Raw genomic sequence first — 18,051 nt, 5'->3', positions numbered from 1 at the left:
TTGTGATTATATGCTTTTTATTATTTTTTAATGATTTCCACTTAAAGTAGGAGAAAAAGCTCCAACTATTTTACCTTCAAATTTAGTGTAGCTGGTATGACTGCAGAAATCATCTAGTGCAATTAAATGTGCAGCACATGCTGACTGTATTGCCTAAGTAATGTTTCTAGAACTAGCGGCTCTGCAGATGGATGAGTAGTCTGTCCCTGCTTCAGTCCACTGAAACCTTTCTTTAATGCTGTAGCTAAAACTTGTGGCAAACAAGCTCCTTCTGGTCTCACTGTTGTGTCTGAAAGTTCTTTGTGGTCTAATGCCTCTGGCATATATACCCTTCTCTCCTTCCCTCTTCCTCTTCTCTCTCTTCCTACCTCCAGTCTTGGTGCAATGAAAGACTTGCTTGTGTCTCCAGGATTTGATTCAGCATCAGCCAGCATGCCAGAACATGTGTCCATGGCCACACTGGACACAAATGAGCTGCTTCAGCTCAAGCCCAGTTGGGTATGCCAAACCATTCGATGATGACTGTGCCTAACTACTGTGTGGTTCCCATTGATGTACATGATTATGGTGGATCACCATCACACATTTGATGGACCACCAAGAATGAATCCTTCCTTGTGATGGAAGGATCCAATTTTGTGTTTAGGAGGGTAATTGAATACTAAAGAAGCCCCAAATCCATGATGCACATATGTGAGGTGCTTCACTGTATGATTGTTCTTAATACACAGTATGAGTTTGTGGCCCTTGAAGGATTGAATTCATCAGTTCGTAATTCTCTTAAATCTTTCCAAATGATCAGCTGATGGAAAAATTGGAAATGAGATTTTTCTAGTGGGAGAGAACTCTTCTCTTTAATACACAGTGAAGCTAGTGAAGGTGATAAAGGGGTCATTTAGAATGAGACACCTTCTGCATTCTGTGTTTAAAGGTATGAATCTGAAAGGTTTGGATTTTTCTCACTGATTCTGGTTCTTTCTCAAAGGAAACAGGAGTCACTGTCAGTTACCTTCCATTTGTAAAGACTGGGGAGAATCCAAGACCTTGGGGCATGTTGTGGAAGACTGTTTGTTTTAAAGATAGTGATGAATTTGGAATTAAATATGAAAATATAGAGAGTGTTTAGAATTGTGGGTGATTTTGGTGGGGCAACAGAGCACAGTGGGAAAGAGGAAAGAGTGTAGGAGTCAGGAAGCTCCTTCACTTTTTGTTATGTCCTTGCCTTTGGTCAAGGCATTTTCTTCTCCTTCATCAGCCTGAGCAATGGAAAGGAGGGTTAATGTTTTCCCATTTGTTTTTTAAACCTGTCTCTTAGAAATATTGAACATCCTTACAGGATGTTTGCATCATGCTGAGCTTCAAAGATAACCTTACACATACCAATTCCTAAGCTACTTCCAGTTCAAGTCAATAGAAGACCTCTTTGAAGGATTTAATTAGATACAGAATATGTCTCTGAAAGTGAGATGGCTTGTATGATTTGTACACTGGGCGTGGTATGTAAGAGCTATTTGTTATCAAGGGCAGCTCTGTTTGACACTAGATTTTTACTCCAATACCCTTTATCTCTGCTCCAGAGCAGCACCCACATTCATACTGAAGTCACAGAATTGAGATGTGGTTGAGTTTGGAAAGGACCTTTGAATATCATGTGGATCAGATCCTCTCCTCAGGCAGGGCCACTTAGACCCAGCTGCCCAGGACCATGTCCAGATGCCTTTCGATTGCTTCCTATCTAAAATCACCCCTGTGGGCAACCTGTGTGTTAAACAGCTTAAAACAACAAAAAAAGCAAACAGATAAAAACTCATTGTGCTTGGTGAAAGGCAAAAGTCTATTTCTGCATGTGTGAGAACAAACTAATGAATAATGTCATTGAAACTTCCTGTTCAGACTTTAACATTGCCTTCTTTCTGCAGTGTGCAGCTGAAGCATCAGTTAATCCCAACTCCATTCCTGCACATTCACACATACGCAGTGAAGCTGAAGTACTCAGCATATTTGCAGTGAAAGGCTGTAAATATGCTATACTAGAAAGAAAAATATATAATGCAAGCTAAATTATCCCTTAAAATATCAATGATAAGTTGTTCATTGCCAGTTGATGGTAGCAGAGCACAGGGCCTGCTGGATATGGTTAACTTACCTTGGTGTAGACTCACAGGATTGGGATAAGCAGGAGATTGTCCAGGACACTTAATTAGCTGTTGAAACTGCTGCAGCACAGGAGGTGTAGTTACTAGTACAAGGAAATGCTGGCTGCCATGGGGATGAGGAGATAGCCATGAGTAAAGCATAACCAAACCAGCAGTTGTTTGCTGATGAGTAATAGTTGGACTTACACAGGTTTTAGGGGGAGCCCTGTACCCTGGGACAACAGTCCTTGACCTAACAAAGTATATAGAAAGCATGAATTGGCCTGTGCTGGAAGGAGTTGGCAGATGAGGGCTGAATGGCTCTGAGTGAGGTTGAATGAGTGAATGAGGTGCTGGGAGCGAGCAAGAGGGAACAGGACTGGAGATGAATGGGACTGACACGATGCATTGTGTGTGTGTCTAACCAGAGGGTTGAATTACCAGAGGATGGTCAAGGTATCTGGTTTCCTGCATGAGTGTGCAGAAAATGTATGCCTTAAGAAAGTATGCACATCCAGTATCCAGTGCTCTGCAAACCAGGAAGAATAAGCTTAGGAGTGGAATGTGTGTGTCAGCTGGGATGTACATTATGGTGCATTCTTATCTCTCTTTGCTGGCATGTTTCTGCACTGACTGACAGGCAGCTACATCTCCTGTCACGCTTCATTCCAGAGGTTTGTATACACGTGCCCTTAACATAGGTTAATGTGTCACGAGCTATGGACTGCCCGTGTAGCCAAGTTCTGGGTTCTGTCAGAATGCCATCTTAAGTGCTCAGAGTTTTTGAGGACAGAAAAGAGCAGTGATCCTTGAATTTCTTTTTCTAGGACGTGTCTTTATGCACCATGTAGAACAGTGTCTCTTTTCTCCTTCAGTGCTATGTGTGTTGCTATTCAGAGGTTAAACAGTGCACTGTATATTAAGATTGTCCAATATCTTGCTTTTACATGAGCTGAGTTACATGGAGATGAGTTTGTGGTAGTAAATGATGGTGCCATTTACTAGTAAGAGTGCTGCAGTAGTTCTGAATTCTAAATAACACCAAAGTTTGTAGCCTGAGGGAGTGTTTATGTGTTTGTAACAGCTTGTCTGCAGCCATATGGTCCACCTTTACTTTACATATGTTCTTTCATACCTGATAGCATATGACCTCAGCTTACTGTTAAAGATCTTTTGTAAAACTTACTTCCCGGGACCATCCATCTTCTGTCACAAAGCTTATGCTTACTGGGTAGAGAAGGAAAGCCAAAACTACGTTTTGCTTCTACCTAGAAAGCTAATTTACCATTACTGCCACCTATGGCTAATTCCTGCCTTTACCTTTTCACTCTTAAAATGTTACAACTTTCATCTTAAGAAAAACATTAGAATCAGGTGAAAGATTATGTGATCAAACTAAGGCAGAGCACATGGGCACTTGTATTCAACATCTGGAGGTAACCTGTCTCCATTGCTGTCACAGAGATGCATGTCTGAATCAGGCAGCATGAGGAAGAGAAGGACTGTAATTTCCAGAAGGCTGAAATTATGTTGTTGCTCTCAGCTAATTCTAATTCCTCTTCATGCATTGAGTGTTTGAAAAAAACATCTTAAAACATCCTTAGGTCACCTAATGTGGGGACAATGCAGGTACACAATTCATACAGCTTTAGGCTTTGTGTGGGGTTTACATATAGTTGATCAGGTCAGTAAAGAATTGAGCATTAAACAAAGGCATTTTCCCTCCCTCAAAAAAGCCCAACATGCAAAATGAATACAAATGAGGTGATTAAACATCTGACTGCAAGTGTCTGGAACATCTTCAGAGATCTTTTCTCTGTCGAAAAGAAATCTTTGAAGATGGTCCAGGTTACAGCATCATAACTCATGCTGCACTGTATCTGTAGACAAAGGAGAGGGGAAGTAACCCTTTTTGCATACTTTATTAAATAATAGTTTTTAAAAGCATTGAACTGTTCCAGATGTTCCCATTCACTCTCTGATAGTCTGTGGGAGAGCAAACCCAGGCCATCTGAAATAAGCTGTAAGCTAACAGGAGAACGAAGCTTGTCCAGATCCTCATGTGCCTTATTTGCATGTGCTGACAATATACTACAAAACCTGTTGTAGTTTCCACCACACAGGGAGACACTGGTACCTGACTTGGAGTTAATTTTACAGTGGTTAACAGGAAGCTTAAATAGAGGTTTTAGCCAAACTACAGTTGAAACCTGAGTTTTTAAGTCAAAACTGGAGTTCTAACTAAATTCTAGTTTTTAAACTTTGCCACAAACACACAGTTGCTAGCTCGTGTTCAGCTTCCTGCTAACTGGATGCAGTATGGACACCTAGGATACATCACTGGTTACCAGCCTCCCACTAGACCTGGCATCTCTGGGCCAAGCTATTCAGCCAGTTTTGGTTCCCCCTCACTGTGCAAATCTGTACAGTAATGTTAGCTGGTTTATAATTCCTGAATTCATTTGGTAGTTACTGGTAGGAATTTCTTTCACCCATACTGCAAGATAAGTTAGTTTGATGCATTGTAGGAAGCCTTACAACGTCTTTGGCTGTACAAGGATACGTTTAGTCATTTGTAAGCAATGTGGATTTTTTGTAAACTCTTTTAAACCAAAGCCAGCAGTTAGAAAAATGTGGGATCACTGTAGCTGTGTAGCCAGTACAGACACTGTGAGGCCAGCACATGAAAACTAGTCCATATCTTGATTTTACAACTCTAAACTGTGACTATTTCACATTTGCTGTATCAATATATGTAGCCATAGATAAATGTTACTTGGTGACCAAGTTGATGGAGTTTCTACAGAGACATGTTACAATTGATTCCACTGGGTTATGGAACAGAATGTGCAAACCTTACGTCTTCATGTGACTTTTAAATATTTTGGATGGTTTGGTTTGTTTTTTTTTTAGCGCAGTATTCTTATGCTACTGTGACTAAAAAGAGGCAGACTTCACACTGAAATCTGGCTGCAGCTTAGCAGGGATTTTGAGTCAAGCAGGACACTGAAGGCCAGTGCTCTCCACATCACTTGTCATACTCTGCCATTATTTTATGTTTCATATTTTGATAACAGTTTTAATCACTTTGCACGCACTTCAGTATATGTCATGAAGATGTGCATTGTCCCACTCTATTTCTGTGCTCATCAGACACATTCCACACCTGGAATACTGTGTTCAGTTTTGGTCCCTGCTCCACACGTTTATGTAAGTCTTTTTTTATAGCTGATACATTGGTTTTGCTTAGAAAAAAAAAAAAAAAGAAAAGAAAAAGGCTCTATTAAGAAAAACCATGCAGGGGAATAGAAGGGCAATCAAGTGGCCTGAGTAATACCCAGATCTTTAAAGCTGAGTGCAGCTCTTCATGCACAGAAATGCACAAATTCCTGTAGAGCCTCTTTATAGATAGACAAAAAGATGCTGAAACTTTCATATTTCTGACTAACTGGTTTATAATTACCTGCTGTAAGGGGTTTCCAGTTTGACTCTAATTTGCTCAGTTGGCTGTGATATAAACTAGAAGTTAAGGGAAGGTGTTCCGTGGACTCGTCTGGGCAGAAGGGATATCAGTCCAGCTTGGTTTCCTCCTCCACAAACAAAGTTCTTCCCGTAGAGCCCTACCACATAGACTGTGCTTGCCCCACTCTCACATAAAGCTGAGTTTGAGGCTAGCCCACAAGCCCTGTGCATCAAGTGGGAACATGTATGCCTCATCTTACTAGTTGTTGTGGTAACTGAATATAGATGTGGACCTTTTAATGGTGTGCCTCATGCACTCAGTATGTAGAAACATGTAGAATACATCAGGAGCTAACAGAATAGTTTTTTGAAGTTTAGCCAGGACAACAGTTAATGCATGAGATGCAGCACTGTTCACATGCCACTGCAGACAAGATTTTGGGCTTAGTTGTGTTTTCTTTCTACTAGTTACAGATACTTCTCAATAGTACTCCAAGAAAGCTAAGCAGCTAAAAAAACCAAACAAAGATTAACCTTTAACCACTGGCTGTGCTTCTGTTAGCTGTAGCAATGGCATGGTGATAACCATCTGACAAGATAAAGGCCTGATGCTGTTCCAATACCAATCTGTTTGAATGTTGTTATTTGTTCTGCAGGGGAAACAGATCCATTGCTGTAGTTCACAAGGGACAAACAGAGAAATGAGAGTATACAAAATGCTTTCACAGAAATAAATATGTGCTCCTGGGTTATATGTGAAGCTTTGCCAAAACTTAAAGCTGAACTACAAGAACAAAACCAAATTAAGTGACTTCTATGTAGTCTTGGCTCCCAATGCTCTACACTGTAAAAGATACCTTTTAAATTAGTAACTCTGAACACCTGTTGACATTAAGTGAGGCAGCTCTGAAGTACATCAGCAAAACTAATAAACTAAGTAAAGGTCCTCTAAGAGTTTTTATTGTCTATATATACAAAAAGATCTTTGAGAATTAGCTATTTCTCTTAAAAGAGGATTTCTAAAAGAACTTCAATTGCTTGGTGTCATTCAAACTCTTAAAATCATTTCTAACTGTAAGTATGTGTTGATTAAGCACATCTCCTATGCATCTTCATCATGGAGCAGCAGGAGTCCAAAGTGTGCCATTCATCTAACTCAGGAGGAGGGCTGAGTTACACTTTGGACACCTTCCACACATGCCCATTTCCTATCCCAAAGTACTGACAGAAGCCAAGGTGTAAAACCTGGCATGCAACATACGTGCAGGTATTACAGACATTTCACCTTTATTATATAGCACAGTTATAAGGTATCAGTGCTCAAATAGGTTTCTATATAGGAAAACAGACTTAAGATTAAAATACAGACAAGGTTTGCAGGCTAAAGTCCATGGTACTTCAGTGGTCATGCATTGGCCTCTATTCACCTGGGTAACTTGATGGTAAGTAGTGGCTTATCCTTAAAAACATTAATAAATATCCTGCAAAACTACAGAATTAGACACTTTCAGAAATCCATCTCTGCCACCATTAAAGCCAGTATGGCAGTAACCACTGCTAAAGCCAAGAGCTAAATTAAATCCTACTAGTCACTCTGGAAAATTCCACTAATAAGGTTAAATTTCAGGTTCCAAATGTAGCCAGTTATTTCTTTTATGGAGTCAATATAAATATACCTAGCACATCCTGTAAAAGACACAGCTGAGATGGTTTTTATGGTGCAACTTGGAAAATGAAAATACTTTTTAATCCATATTTTACACGTTACTTAGCCCCTTTTCCTCTGGCTAGAACCTTTCAGGTGGAATGAGTATCTGAGAAGTTGCTAGGCATGCAGTTGTGTTTGTACTGTCCTGTGATGCAGGAAAGACTACTGTTGGATGCTTCTTCTTCACTTATTCTTACTGAGAAGGGTGTAAAAAGCAGTTCCTGCAGGGATGTTCTCAAAAGTATCTGTTGGTGGGAGTGGATGACTCTGTATAAAGTCTTGCTAATCATAAAGCTACATCTAATGGCAGTCTAGTGACTTTGGAAACAAATACTGCTTTATGCCCCTGAATATCTTCAACTGTTCTGCTGGCTCAGCTTACTCCTGTGCTCATTCCTCAGGCTCCAGCAGGTTACAGTACAGCTTCTGTGTGTGTCTGATACCTAATTTTGTGATTAAGTGTGATTGCCATGTGTGACACACAAGGTATACAGTGAGCTGTGTTTCTAAGGAAGGGCCAGAGTGTCTGTTAGCTAAAAAGTTGCTTTTTTTTCCGGGAGAAATGCAGTCCTGGAAAGCAGCAATCGTTTTGCTGCCGGGTGTTAGGGATGAAGTTTCCCATTTGGCTGCCCATAGCGGCGCCTGCTGGCAGGCCCTAACGGGGGCACCGAGATTAATCTCTTCCAAAAATGAAGCAGCATGCAGCTTTTACTCGTCTGGAACCAGGTGTACTACAAATGTGTTCTAACTTGTGCCAGCAAGACTGACTACGACTGGTTGTTTTGCTTTCCCACCTGTGTGGTTTTGTAAAGCAGTTATGAAACCAGTTATTTCATGAGCATCCTTGAACAGAACCACTGAAGGTACAATGATGAAGTTTGTTTTAACAGCTCTAATTAAAATAAAGGTTATTAATCAGTTTACCTGTTTGTTTTCAACACCAGGGACACAAGATGACGATGCAACAGGGAGAAGGATGAGAAAGTTAAGTGTTGGGCAGTATGACAACGATGTCCCTGGGCAGTCATCGTATACCAGGTGTGGATGGATGAAGTCTCCTGCTACAGACCAGGCTGTAAATCCAGGGTCACCAATACCTTTAGGGGAGACCAATGAGGTAAACCATGAAGAATTTTTCAAGGAATACTTATCATTGAACCATATGTCCAGTGGAGATTCCCTTGTTCATGCTCAGTGTCCAAAATCTGTGTGAAACTATTCGGCAGTTGCACTGTGGCAATAAGAACAAATGACTGTAGCTATCTCAGAAATGCGGGTGCAGTGTTTGAGGATGTCCTGCTCTTGTCCTCTCTGTTTTCAGTTTTTATGCATGTTTTTCAGTTTTCCAAGATCTGTCTTCTGGAACAGTAGATCAGATTATAGGAAACCTGTAATCTCATGAAAAATGCCTCACTGTGTTGTTGGCTTCAGTGGGAATTTTCACACTGTAGTTTTGCTTTTTTGTGCCCTTTCTAGATGGCTGTTGCTTGTTACCAGGATGAAATAGATGGGGGAATCTTCTCGCCAACAAAAAATGGAAATGAACTTGTCCCATCCACACCAGCTTTTCCCCTGTCACCAGAGACACCGTACGGTAAGGAATGTCTGTTTCTGTTTATTTTAATAGCACTATTAACATTTTAGCTGTTACTGAAGAGGAATTGTGCTTTTCCTTCTCTCCTAGTGAAAACACCTCCACTGTACCACCAGCATATTCCCTCCAGCCATAAGGTCAGCAGCCCATCTGAGCTGTACAGAACCAGTACCAACCCTGGTAAGATGCCCCTACATCTTAAGTAATTTGAAACTGAACTGAGCATGAAGGCAACTAACACAGTTGTGGTTATTCCTTTATAAGTAGGACATAGACCTGATGAATTCAGACATGTGGAAGTTGGAGAAATAGAATCTGTGCTATTTTAGTCACATCAAAAAAGAAGTAAACGATGAAGAATTATCCAAGGGGAATCCCATGTTCAGTGTCAAAAATTGGCATGGAGGAATCAGGCAGTTGTGTCATGGCAATAAGAGGAAATGCAACTCAGTGTTTGGTGTTATCCTGATGTTGTTGCCTGCATGTGTTTGCATGGTGTCAGTGTTCCATGATGTCTCTGCTGATGTTTGCTATATCTAAGTGGTACTGTCAAGAGACTTGAGTTCTTTATGGTTGTTACTAGGCTTTGTGTCCATCTGAGGGAAGAGGGGTGGTACCCATGTTGTTGTCCTTCCAGGCAAGCAAAGCTGACAATAGAACTTAGCAGTAGCTATGCTCAAGTCAAGTAGGTCATTAATCAAAGGAATGAATGTTCCTGAGGGTTTTTTGTCATGATAAAGTTTATAAATGAGCAAACATGGAAAAGTAATCGGTAATAGATGATTATATATTCAAGATTTAATGGGATTTAGCTATGAATTTAATTATTAAAGGGTTTTGCTTTCAGGCCTTAACTCTTTGCTGCTAAAAACAGCAGCAAAGCTGTTGTTAGCCACCACCTTTTCTGTGCCAAACTGTTCTAAAGCAGTAAGTTAAAATAACAGTATTACAGGTGCCTGCATCAGAAAGTGCTGGATGGTGAAGGAAGCTAACATAATTTATTTAAAACCTGAATACAAATCACAGGCATTCAGTTAAGTGGTATGCCTTAGAAGATGTTCAGATGACAATATGTATATGTAGTTCTATAGTTACATTTTTATAGTTACAGTACTATATAGTTTAGTAGTATAGTTTTAGGCTTTTCAGGCAGGATCTTGATAGTAGAATTTCCAATAAACGTGATGGTGGATTTTGATGCAATAATAGTGATTGCTGTGCTTTTAACTTTGGAATACAGCACTTCTTGTTTAATTTGCCTCATTTAATAGCTGTCAAAAGCAAATAACGTCAACACAGCATACAATAATAAAGCAGTCTTCTACCCAGTTCAGGACATGTTTTATGGCTCAGTTGCTGTGGCTTTGCCCTTTACTCTCTCAACTCTTAAGTAATTAGTAGTAGAGTTCTTTCTGAAGGCTGCTTCAGCAAATCAGTTACAGGTTGCTTACACTGAGTTCATCTACTGAACACTTGGTTGTTAAATGGTTTCCATTGCTGTTGCTAAGAATTAGCTCTGGAAAACTGTGTGGCTTTGAATGTATTTCTCTGTTTTGTTGGAAATTCTTATGTTTAATTCCAAATGCTGTTATCTCTCAAATGCTGGGTGTAGATACTCAGTTAATGGGACACTGAAAATAATTACTTTAGCTTAGACCAAAGGAGGTTATTCTCCCTTTAAATATCCCTTTAAAAATTATGCTCAAGATGTACTGCATGCTACAGGTTAAGTGCTCAGCTGTCCATGGCTTTGCTTTTAGACACATCGTGTATTTTGAGACTAAGGTTAAAGGGGTATGAGGTGGGTCAGTAGAAAACATGCAATAAGCACCTCTAAGAAATGTTAGTTGCGTGACTTTCCCACCAGAGCACAGAAACTTCTGTTGCCAGAGGCAGTATTAGAATTCTACTTTATATATTTGGTTGTTGGGTTTTTTTTCTCTTTTCCCTTCACTGTTCTACTTTATTTATTGTCTGCATCTACAGTAAGTATCTATTTACTGTATTTACTTGCTTCTGTGTCTTCTGACTTCGGCAAAAAGTGAAGAAGGCGTCTTCTCATTGCTTTTGCTATCAATCCCTAATCTGTGGCTAGAGCAAGAGCATCGTGTTTTGTGTGTTGAATAAGGCCAAGAATCTGAAAGGAACACAAGCAACTGTTCCTGTGGTTGAGGCTGCTCTAATGCCATGTGACAAAGGTGACTCTTAACAGACTTTGGAAGAATTCTTGCAGCCCCAATTTTCAGTACTTTCTTTTGAGCCTTACTTTTCTTTTAAATGCTTTCATGGGTTTTCTTTTGGCACAAGTTGGGAAACATACTGACTTCTCCAGAGATTTTCAACAGGTTGAGGACTTTGGAGTCACGGAGTCTTATTTCTGCCGTTAAGTTACAGTCTCTTTTGTCTCAGTTCAGCTGACCCTTGAATTCAGAATTGTTCTGTTCTGCATCTCAGCTTTGCTTCTTGCCTGCATTCCAAACTAGTTCTAAGGATGCTGTAACATCTGGCTACCAATTTTCTAGATATATTACTATCTTATTTCCTCCCCACTTCCTTGGAGAGAATAGATTTCATTGTTGTTAGCACGTATCGTATCAAGTGAGAACTACTGTGGTTTTATAAGAGTATACTTTTTAAAAGAACAGTACATGCTTTTGTGTATTCTGTAGTCAAGAATTACAATGACATCCAGTTCTTACGTATACAAAAGTGATAAAATTATCTGTTCTTTTGTAAATAATTGTTATAAACTGTGTACTTTGTATCTTGAATTAATCTAATTCTTAAACTATTGAAGTGAAGGGCACTATCTTCCCTGAAGCCTGAAAAACCCTGTATAAAATGGTGCTCTCTTAGCCCTAGAAATCTTAGTTTTCTTTCCAGGGGAAAGCAGTTTGTTAGGAAAAGTCAGTGCTGTTAGCAACCTGTCCAGTGGCTGGGGGTTGGAACTAGTTGGTCTTTATGGTCCCTTCCAACCCAAACCACTCTATGATTGATCTGTCTCCCTTTCATTACCTGTGTTCTACCTCTTCTTACTCCCCATATGTTTCTTTAAGCCGTCCTGCTTGTGCCCCCTAGAAAGAGCAGGATTCCTTTCCAGAGCCTTGTTCTTTCTCAGATGGGAGCAAATTTAAGCTTCTTCAGTCTTTGTTGGGGCATGCTGTCCTTCTGTGTCAGTGCTGCTGCTCTAGTGATTGCTTCTTGCCATGGTTTCACTGCTCTTTTCCTCACTTTATATAGCTTGCAAGTAATGCAACACCCTTGCAGTTCATTCTGAATTACCTTTTGAAAGACACCTTGTTTCTAAAGGCAAACTTGAGCAGTCTATAAATTGGCTAGAATTATAAATACCCCATGAAAAAGCAGGCTCCAGATAGAACTTTCTGAGTAACACAATAGCCATTGTATGTCCTGCGGGAGAGTCCCACACATCAGTGGAAGGAACAGAAGCGCTATTTGTAGGCCATTTGGAAGCTTATGAAGGCGTTCTTATCTTAGACAGCATGCAGCTAGTTGAAGTCCCTTTGTATGCAGAAGTAACAAAACCATAACAAGCTCTTTTCCAGAGAACTGAACTCTGGCTCACCACCCCTGCCACTCCACCCCTCAGGCTGGACATGAGGAGCTGCCCCTTCCTCAGCCCTGGCCAAAGCATAGATAGAGCTTCGCAGAAACTGTGCCCTCACAAATGGGCTCTGTGTTGCAGCAGAAGGCAGGGGTCTGTGGAACAAGGGCAGATTGTCTCTAATCCTTTATCCATGTACTGACGGAAAGACGTGATGTCTTGTTTTCCGTCTTTTCTGAACAACCTAAATAAACTTGCACAGTTCAAGCAGTGCATCTGGTGGAATGATAACACTGCTGCTGGTATGAGGAATCTCAGAGCTTTTGAGCATGTGCCTCTTCATACCCACCATGGAGTTAGCCCAGGTGCTGTACTCAGAGCTTCTGATACATGTATGAGCTACATCTTTTCTAAAAATTGTCCAAAAATCAGCTTTTTTCCTCAGGCTCTCATGGAACTCCTCACATCTGGTGTAATTCCACAGTTTTTCTCATATAGACTCTGTTTTTATCTGAACACAGACATTGTAATCCTAAATTCCCCCCATTGACTAACAGAGGTTTAGTCTGTTCCATCACCCAGTAGAGTGATGAGTATTTCCTAAACCTCTCCGAAGGCAAAGCCACAACCTAGCAAATACCCTCAGTAGTACATAAATCTATTACTGATTATAATTCTAAACTGTTGAAATTTCAGACTGTTATCCTACGATTGCCATTTCTTTGAGTCACTGAGTTGCAAGGGAAGTGAAACGCACTGCTCGGTTGGTTGATAAAAAAGCCAAGGTTCTGAACTGAAAACGTTTTCATGTGTTAGCAGGGTTAGCATAGGGAAGAAAAATGATACTAATTTGTGAGGGGGGAAAATTATCCCATTTTATGATGTGCAAAAACTTTCTCCACAATACATAAATGTTAGCTATAATATTTATTTATACCTCCCTTCCTCTCTCCCCCTGAACTGTTCATATAAGCTATATGCATCCAAAGCTAGAGAAAGGTATGGAACCTTTTCCAGACATCTGCGTTTATTTGCTCAGAGCAGCAGTGCATCCGCTTCAGTGTGTGGTTATCATAGGCTCTGTCCTCCAAAAGGTACATTTTGGGTTTTGCTGTTGTGATTTTGAGGTTGGGGTTTTTTGGGGGTAGTTCTGTTTTCTGTTGTTTGGTGGTTGGTTTTAAACATTGAGGCTATCAAGGACCAATAAGCAGTACAAGGAGAGGCAAGAAATGTATGATTTTTACTACAAGGCATGTAGCAAGGTCTCTGTGATGTTTTTTGTTGTCCTGCAGTTGACCTTGACATGTTTATCTTGTGACTAAGTAGAGTACCCACCTTCACAATATATATATATAATGACACAGCTGATGTTTCTTAGTTATGATTGAATATACCATTTAGTAGTGCATATGAAGCCTCCATAAGCTTCTGGAGCAAGTAGGAAAGGAATCAGTTCTCCTGTTTGGATTCTATCAGCATGAACTTAATCAGGTCTTTCAGGAGGAGCATGTGTAATGCTGTAAAGCGGTCATAGATGTTCAGAGACCACTTCTTGGCCATTGTAAACACTGAAGTCAATATAATACTTTATGATCTGGGTCACACTTTTTCCTCCCTGGATTACTTTCATTGGCATGTTCAGCTGAACAAGTGTAATCATTATGCAGACCTTTTATTGCACGAAATCTAGAGATGATTTGATGTATTTTCAAGTCTTTGTTGTCCCAGGCTTCCTTCCTTTTCCACTACTCATTATAATACAGTTCTTAACATATCCTTGAGATACAAACATGGGAACTCTGTATCTTGTCTGGCCTGCAGAGTAAGAAGCACTGCTTATTAGCAGCAACTTCAGTTCAAATTCATAGCAAGTAATAATGTTCCATCTCACATGATGAATAGTTTAATGGTTTCATTTAGGTCACATCTGTCCAAATGGAGGAAAATGTGTTGTAAAAGAACCAACAAATTGAAACTGAAAATAACTCAAAATAGTTATAGTCTGTGCCTGCTTTTAGTGAGTTATATTAACCAAAATAGTTAAAGCTTAAGTGTTTACAACTGAGCTGTTCGATAAGCAGATTTAATTGAGGGGTTTTTCCCCACACATTTGGCTAAGATTTCCATGAGAGGTACTCTCCTAGTGCACTGAATAATTTAGGAGAGCTTTAATCTCTGGCTTAGAGATAAGAATGAAATGTTTTAGAGGTTAATCCGTTTAGCTAGCTAAATATGGACTGGTTTTGTTTATAGCCATGTTACATATTTTCACATAGAGCTTTATGAAGTCTGTACATATTTTAGCCATTCATCAAAAATTCTGACATACCATTGATTTAGAGGAGTAAGGGATACAAATATACATATCTGAATATAAAAAGCTAGGCAGTACCAAGTCCATGAAAGATAGTATGTGATGAAGAAGCAATGGAACAATATATGTGTTATTCTATGGCCAATATGTTAAAGCTGTCAAAAGATGCCATTCTTGTTACTGAAGTTTTGTCAGAAAACTCTCTGTACTGAGGGTGGAGAATAGATGCAGCTGCTGAAATAGATTGCGTTAGATTCTAAATCCATTCCATACTTGGTCACAATGAAATGTTACCCAAAGATTAGCAAAATATTTTTTGTTCTTGAAAACAGTGGGAGTGTTTTAAAAACAGATTGAGATTACACACTGGTTGTGGTTTTCTTGTTTCATTGATATTGTTTTGATGCTTTCATATCTGGTCAAAAGAGTGTGTTATTAATACCTTTCAGTGCTTTTGAAGGGTGTCTGTTGGTTGTAGTTCTCTGCAGAGGGATTTGATGCCCAGTGGGGAGATGACACAGAGTTGGTAAAACTGCCTCATGCTAAGGCAGGCATAATCTGTGCATTTTAATGAAAGCTGAGACCTGTACAACTAGAAGGGACCTCAGGATGTGCTCACCTCCCTTGGAATTACAAGATCAAGCTCAAACACTTTATGGAACAGCGAACTACAATGTTAATGAAAAGGTTTCTGCTGTGCTTAAACTTACTTCTTTTACCTTATCATTTACCTCTGTGTCTGAGTGGCAGCCTAGCAGTTTGAAACCTCTGCCTACCTGTGTTAAATCACCAAAGCATTTTGGCAATTAATTCATTATAAAGGGTGCTTGAAAAAGGAGATGAAGTTTAAGAAAACATTAGAAAAGAAAATAGGGAATATTTAACGCATTCATAATATGTCCTTTGTATATGCAATGCTTGTTCTAGAAATTTCATTCCAGTTTATATTTGCTCTTCAGGGAACATACTATAAAGCCAGTCTGTTTAGGTCATTGCTCAGCATCAGAGTGAGTTTATCAAGTAGATGCCCTAAGAGACTTCTAAGTACCTGTCTGTCAAAGAACTGGTTTCATTTGGCATTCAGAAAATTGCTGTATTTTGGAAACTTCAGGCCAAGTTACTCTAAGAGAAAAAGCAGGTCAGAAAGTAAGTGTCCATGGGTCATCAGAAGAGAATGCAAGGGCATGTTAGCACTGATGGTCGCAGCTCTGGCACTTTACAGTCTGAGAAATCCTCTTGCTCCCACTGCCCAGTGCTGAGGGCACTGAGTTCAGTGAGCATCAGCATTGCAGCAAGCAAAGTAAATATTGCGACTTCAGTACCTTGACATAATATGTGATTGTTTGGGTCTGTACAGGTAACTCCCCCCAGTTTCTATACTGGGCATGATGTGCTGTGGTATGGAATACCTTTTTGGCTAGTTTGGGTCATGGGTCCTGTCTCTGCTCCCTCCTAGCTTCTTGTGCCCCTCCTCACTGGCAGTGCATGAGACTGAAAAGTCCTTGATTAGAGTAAAGTGCTACGGAGCAACAACTAAACCATCAGTGTGTTATCAACACTGTTCTCAGACTAAAGCCCAAACACAGCAATGCACCAGCTGCTGGGAAGAAAATTAACTCTAACCCAGCTGAAACCAGCCCATACATGGAACAAGGTTTTTCAGATTTTCCAGGGTGAGGTCTTGTACTACATGACGTGGCATTTGATGACTGATGTGCTGGAGTCATCCATGTAGTTTAAAGGAAGGCCAGAAGACAAGAAAGCTCTAAGAACTGAAGTGCAGCTGTAAGAACACCTTTTTAAAGCTACTCAGGTCTTAAAGAGGATGCTTTGTTTGGGTGCCTGGGAAAGTCTGGTCTGGTCCGGTGCAGTCATGAGTCAAAGGTGGGTTGTAATTTCAGAATCACAGACCTGCCAGTGTTCAGTGTGGAAATACATGTTCAGTCCCACTTTAGTGTTTACAGTCCAAAGGCCATACTGCTGTGTTCTTTAAGATGCTGATCTCCTCTACGCTACTTCTCTATGTGTTCATTCCCTCTTGCAGAAGAGGAGACACTGAAATCAGTCTGTGTTTTTCTATGCCTGAGATAGACGCGTTAATTCACAAAGCTGTTCATATTTAGGTGTGTAACAGACAAACTATGCAGTATCACTTGAGACTGACTCCCACATTTCTGTCAGTTGTAGGAGCAGCAGGGAAATGTATGTCATTCCTTCGCAAATCATGGGGTTTGCTGTGCTTCTGTGCTTGTGTCTGAGGGCTGAAGCTTAGCCACCTTCCTGTAGGGTTTCCTGTTGAGAAAGGTGTATGTTACAATTCAAACCCTGCATTTTAAGCTGCTTTATATAGATTTTGTAGTGTGATGGTTTTGATGAAACTGGGAATCTTGTGCACTTTACCTAGGAGAAGTATATAGGCCTTGCTGTGTGAGTAAATACTACCACGGAGCAGAGGACAGACGAGCTGATTCTTGTCTCTCTGCTATGTCTGGCACAGTCAGGAAACCAATTCTCCTTGCCAAGTAAGTCTTCCTTTTGGGATGGCATTACTTTACAAACTGCACTCACCTAAATGTAACCAGTTCCTCACCGGAGACATCCAACAGCCCCCTCCCTAACTCCTACTTCTATGCTTTTCTATACAATAAAATTCCAGTCTGGCCCTTTACATTTCCTGGCTTTAGAGTTTTGGATTGTTTTCTTACTTGGAATTCACCTAAGTTAGTTGAAACTTCGAACTTGTGACAGAAGGACAAACAAAGGGTGAACTTTCCTGTCAAGCACCTTATGTTTATCGTTAAGTGTTCATGTCACTGATGAATAGACCCCTAAGGATAAGCAAGTCTGATTCTGTTAGAAAGCCCCATGCAGAAAAAATCTTAACGGTGAATTTGATACAGTGTGGAGAAAACTCAAATACATGAATGATTTTTAACTACCTGGTTTCTAGTTAGATTGCAGTCATAGCTTACTTTGGAAATGAACACTTTCTCACTTAACCCAGCCTTCCAATGTGCTATCTTGGACCACTGTTATCTTCTTGGTTCAGTGTTACTATCTCCATTCTCTTCTAATTCAGCAAGTGTAAACAGCTGAGCAAGCAAAGCTTCCAAGACTTGAAAATCAGGAAGGAAAAGGGACATCCAAAGGTTTCCTGTGATTATAGTGCTTTTTTTATGCAGAGCCAGGAATGCTTTATGGAGAGCAATTTTGTCTAATAATTATTGTTCATAGGAGCTTGAAGCCTCTGAGTGCATTTACTTCTGCCAGGAA

The 18,051-nt window shown here is 40.1% G+C and overlaps 1 protein-coding gene across 2 annotated transcripts in view; it reads left to right on the top strand.

Annotated features, from left to right (window-relative positions):
- TNS3 (tensin 3) overlaps positions 1-18,051 on the top strand; it is a 192,842-nt gene that overhangs the window by 142,312 nt on the left and 32,479 nt on the right. For both annotated transcript variants that reach the window (XM_034062598.1, XM_034062597.1), the window contains 3 exons: positions 8,250-8,422; positions 8,782-8,899; positions 8,990-9,079. In XM_034062598.1, the coding sequence (XP_033918489.1) occupies positions 8,250-8,422; positions 8,782-8,899; positions 8,990-9,079 (381 nt within the window). The remainder of the gene's footprint in view (positions 1-8,249; positions 8,423-8,781; positions 8,900-8,989; positions 9,080-18,051) is intronic.

This window comes from Melopsittacus undulatus, chromosome 1 (assembly GCF_012275295.1).
Source record: "Melopsittacus undulatus isolate bMelUnd1 chromosome 1, bMelUnd1.mat.Z, whole genome shotgun sequence".
In the NCBI taxonomy this organism is placed as follows: domain Eukaryota; kingdom Metazoa; phylum Chordata; class Aves; order Psittaciformes; family Psittaculidae; genus Melopsittacus; species Melopsittacus undulatus.
Note: the sequence above shows the minus strand (reverse complement) of the source record. Positions and strands in the feature narration are given on the sequence as shown.